Source organism: Montipora capricornis, chromosome 14, assembly GCF_036669925.1.
Source record: "Montipora capricornis isolate CH-2021 chromosome 14, ASM3666992v2, whole genome shotgun sequence".
Classification (NCBI taxonomy): domain Eukaryota; kingdom Metazoa; phylum Cnidaria; class Anthozoa; order Scleractinia; family Acroporidae; genus Montipora; species Montipora capricornis.
Window position 1 is genome coordinate 39,377,086 of NC_090896.1, and position 5,000 is coordinate 39,382,085.

At 40.8% G+C, this 5,000-nt stretch overlaps 1 protein-coding gene across 5 annotated transcripts in view; it reads right to left on the reverse strand.

The window, feature by feature from the left end:
* The window catches only part of LOC138033796 (hypoxia-inducible factor 1-alpha inhibitor-like), a 19,506-nt gene that overhangs the window by 3,133 nt on the left and 11,373 nt on the right, over positions 1-5,000 (reverse strand). For all 5 annotated transcript variants that reach the window (XM_068881625.1, XM_068881623.1, XM_068881621.1 and 2 more), the window contains 5 exons: positions 4,702-4,852; positions 3,930-4,121; positions 3,461-3,556; positions 1,961-2,097; positions 443-872 (listed from right to left, as the gene is read on the reverse strand). In XM_068881625.1, the coding sequence (XP_068737726.1) occupies positions 443-872; positions 1,961-2,097; positions 3,461-3,556; positions 3,930-4,121; positions 4,702-4,852 (1,006 nt within the window). The remainder of the gene's footprint in view (positions 1-442; positions 873-1,960; positions 2,098-3,460; positions 3,557-3,929; positions 4,122-4,701; positions 4,853-5,000) is intronic.

A 5,000-nucleotide genomic window follows, 5' to 3' on the forward strand; every position in this document is an offset into this window, starting at 1 on the left:
TCGTGAGCAGTGACTTTACCTTAATCTCGCGTAATTGCCCTAGTAATTTCCCCATATGTCCCCAATATCCCCGGGGGTCGGGGGGGTGGGGGAAACAAATGACTAGTGCATAAGCGCATAAACAGACCGCTACCAACAAGCGGTGGTATCCATTTCCAAAGTGAGTTTTTTTTTCATATTGAGTTAAGACCACTGGCTCATATTCGACAGTCAATTCAATACAATTAATTGAAACTCGGGGCTCTAGAGATTAATCGAAAACTTTAGGAGTAAAGCTATAAGTAATTCTTTGATCAGTTAATAGTGCCGCCCACACTGGGCGCGACCTTCCCCGAGACAGCCGAAGCTTCTGGCTTTTTACTGTTATTGAATGCGGAACAGTCAAATGTAATACGGCGTCCCTTAATTAATAAGTTCCGCCATAGCTCAAAATCTTACTCACTTTTTCGTGGCTAAACGTGGCTTTGAACAACGACACTTCTGTGTCTCTCAAAAGCGCCAAGTATTGCGCTGCTGTCAACGTTTTTTCTTGTTCATCATCTTCTTCATCATCTTCTTCATCATCATCTTCTTCTTCATCATCTTCTTCGTCATCTTCTTCTGACATTTCCTCGTCTTTCATTTCCTCTTCTTTAATTTCTTCTTCTGTGTGTTTTTCATCGATTCCCGGATGAAAATTTTCATTTCTTCCTTCATTTTCCACCTCTGAAGAAACAGAGCTTTTGCTTTGCTCTTCAGTGCTGTCATCTGTTTCGTTTTTGTTTGCTTCTTCTTCTAGTTCAACGCCTGAGGTGTTAGAAGAGTAAAGGCTGTCTTCATTGACCCTGGTATCATTCTTTGGATCAAACCAAAAGTTGACTGATATTGTGTTGCTGAAATAGAATACGTGTTAATTAATTAACGGGCATTAATGCACGCGACGTTTTTGAAACAAGGACAGACACTGGAAGTGAACATTTCGCACGCCAAGACAGTGGTCTCGTCTTTCCCAGATTTTTAAGCTAATCGTCTCTAATAGTGAGAAGATTCTCAGCAGTATAAAAGTGGTACTGTCAAGACATTCAAGTTAAAAAGGAAAGCAGGTAACTTCCGGTTGCCGTCGTCGCGTGCTTAAAGTGTATGTGACAGATTTTTCTTTGGTTACTCAAATGAAACATCATGTTTTTCTGACAGAAAAAAACAATCAAGAAGAAAATCCACAACGATTTTATTCTATGTCTTTCTGCTTTTTAAAAATCGGAATTTTCACTTCCGGTAGGGTTACAAAACCGAGCTAGTCAGGAGACTGGGAATAGCAAGCCAGTGACGTCATTACAGGACGCAGGGCACTTTGTTCTTTTGCATCATTGCAACCAAATACAACGCATCTCAGAAGCAGTTTCAGGCCCTGGAAGAATTTCGTTCTGCTTTTGACGTCTCAGGTCTGCTATCTCCAGTCTCCTTGGAAAGGATCGGAAACTAGTTGCCTGGCAACGGGCGAAAATGAAGAATCACAATCCAAGGGAGGAATCTCCTAGCCCTAGTACTACGATTCTCAGTTGAGTATGACACTAGGGAAGTTTGGTGACAAAGTTTCAGCGTTAGAGTTACTATGTTGTCAAGGGCAACTCCTTCGTTTCCAAGAATAACTTTTAGGGACTTGACGTCACGAGGGGTGAGCCTGCCAAAATCAACAAATGGTAACGGTTAAATTCAAACTGGCGACCGTTACCAGTTAAATGACGTCAAACCCCGAAAAGTTATCCTTGGAAACGAAGCAAGCTGCCCTTGACAACATGGTAACTTTAACGATGAAACTTTGTCACCAAACTTCCCTAGTGTCATACTCAACTGAGAATCGTAGTATATTTAGGACCCTGAGTTTTCAGTCCGTTTTTCAGTCTCTATTTCATCAGAAAATATATTAACATTAACATTTCTTAAGGGATGAACTCGGGATCTTCTTTTCTGTTTTACTTACCTTTGACTTTCGCTTTCAATATAGTGCCACCAGTACGTTGGAATATAAAGCACCTCGTCTGGTTCAAGGGCTACCTCCATACCTCTGATTTCACTGAACCGAGGAAACCTATTCAGGTCTGGCTTTTCAAAGTCGACCTGTATCATGAAAAAAAAAGTGATCATACGTAATCATGAAACAATGACGCCAAACGATAATGATAATACTGAGAAGGGTGTAGACGATGATGCAACCTCGTTCCCAGGAGCTCTCCGTTGCCCTACTGAACCAAGGGAGAGGTCCTGGAAACGAGGTTGGACGAGGATGAGAACTTATTCCGAGAGAACTTTGCAAGAATCTCGCAAGAACTATCGATCGATACTGAGAATTGGGAAGCGCGAGCCGAGAAGACACAGTTACTTGTGATCAGCTGTGTATGCAGGAGCCAAAGCATATGAAGATACCGGGATTGAACATGCTGAGGAAGCTAGACAAAGACGCAAGTCTCCTGTATTGGTCGACACTTATCAAAGTTCATGTAAAAAGCAATGCCGAGTACGCATAGGACCGGTTAGTCAAGGAAAGAACTTCTCAAAGAGGATCTCACAATGAGACTCTGGTAAATCTCAAACTGAGGCCTTGCTGTATTAAAAGACAAATAGCGAGGTTAAGGTTTGAGATTTTCCTGTAAAGACCGATCGTACGAGGTTAATAAGTTGATTGTTATATGGCTTATAGTCGACTTATGCGGAAGAATCAGCCGCGAGCTCACATCCGGTAATGCGAGTGCTTTTCAGTTCATCCATCGATGGAAACCACACTTGACTAACACCTGTTCCGTCAAGAGACAAATAGGATCAGCAGTTTGGTAAGGTAAATTTCGACGCGTACGACGTTCTCAAGAATCAACGACCAAATAGACGTCAATGAATACAGCGAAGAATCAATTGGGTGTTAGAGCCACCTTTAGTTTTGTTTTTCATTATTCTACGCTGATGTCTGAGCACATTGAGGTAAGGTGGAATAATTTCCTAGCGCTTAAATTAACTTATCAGGACTCCGGTTATAATTATACAATAAAGATGAGAAGTGGATAATTGATAACGGATTAGTGATGGATAATGAATAGGTGTTGATGATTGACCATGACATGATGATGGTGATGATGATGATAATGATGATGATGATGATGATAATGATGATCATGATAATAATAATGATAGTTCAAGGTTTGAGGGCTACCAATTTTCCTCAGACCCTTAACAGGCATCAGATCAAAAACAGAGAGAGAGACAAATAATGTGTGCATTCCAATATGGGGACACGATTTGAGTAGACGAGCTAAGTTCATTGGGCTATGGCTTCGTTGTAACGTTATTAAAAGCACTTATATTCCACCTAAAGCAAGAGCAACACCAACACTTCAACGTACCCTGTGACGTGCATAAGTTGAATTTACGATAGTACAGAAAAGACTGAATGCTAAAAGTTACCGACTTTGTCTTACCTTAAAATACTCACCTGCGTCTGTCTGTCATGTGGATGACCCACTGGGTAAGGATACAAGGATCGAAAACAATCTGGACTAAACAATATTATCCTTTTCTTGCCATAGATCTGCAAAAAGATGAAGATGAACAAAGATAGTTTAGTTTGAAGGTGTCGAGAAAATCTGAGAGAAAAGCAAGAAATGATGTCGTGTGGTCAATTTACTTGGCAAGATTTTGAGACTCGGTAATTGTTCCACCATAACAGAAATTGTTATATCAATAACGACTAACACGAGTGGTAATATTGAGCAACGACGTCAATATTCCCGCCTTTTTTGTATGAATACCCAGTAACTACGGACGCTACAGATGGACCAATGTAGTCATGTGATGGTAATGAGTTTATTCAGCGGATAACGCCATTCACTCTTCAAGCGACCAGGGCTCGAGTTATAAAGACCTCAGTAACCGGTAAAGAGACCAATTTGATAAAAACTGACCTGAACATAAAGATTTTCCAAGATGTCAAAGTGCGCCGGCGTAACAACATCTGGCATTCCGACGAATAACATGTTAGTAAGATCTTCGCCCCAGTCAAATCGCCTCACGAGTTGGAGCAACCAAGTGTAGTTAAAAGAATCGATATCTTCTTTCATGGACGCACTTATCCCATCATGAAGGTATAGGAGAGACTGATGAACAAAGAACGTAACGTGACTTGATGACAAAGTGGCTTTTGCAACCCGCACGGAACGGACGTTCAACATTGAATTAACTTGCAGCAAATTAAAGCCGACGTTATAGAAATACCGGCTAACAAATTAAAGTTATCTATTTCCCTACGAAAAACTTGAAGTCTGTGTGCAAATGTGTAATGTGTAAAGAAAAACTAATTACCTTTACAAAACCCTCGCATTTAGACTCGCTTTGAAGAGGAGGCAGTCAGGAACTCAGTAATTTCGCAGGCACCGCCATCTTGAATAATTGTGACGTGTTTGCCCCATTGTTATTATACAACAGCTGTTTGTGTCAGAACAATAGGGCAACCCGTCGTAACACGTCTAAAATTCAATTTTACTGATACAAACACCTTTTTTGGAAAAAAAATTGCCCACAATTTTGTTTGCAAACATTGTTTCCTACGATTCAAACTTATCCTGTAGTAAGATTGGAGGTTCCCTTTAACAATTTGTCGCATCTGTGAGGCGCTAAGGGGATTTTTAGGATTGGATACCCCTATGCCCTCTTACATGCACTATATAGACTATATACCTGGAAATAAGCTCTGCTTCCATTATCAGCCTTCTGTATGTCCTCCATTAACTCTGAGAAATTTTTGAAGTACAAGAGCATTCTTTTTGTGGGTGGATTAAAATCCTTGAAAGCCCCTTTTAGTCGATCCACGGAGTAGTAAAGAAATGTCCTGCCAAACAGCACGTTTGCTTAATGAGAGTGAAACAAATACGATCTGCGCTACTATCTCAGGCTGACATTTGGATCGGGAAAACCCTTAAATAACAATGACCACAACCAGGTTTTCTGAGCCCTCGAGACTGAGCATCCCCAGCAAA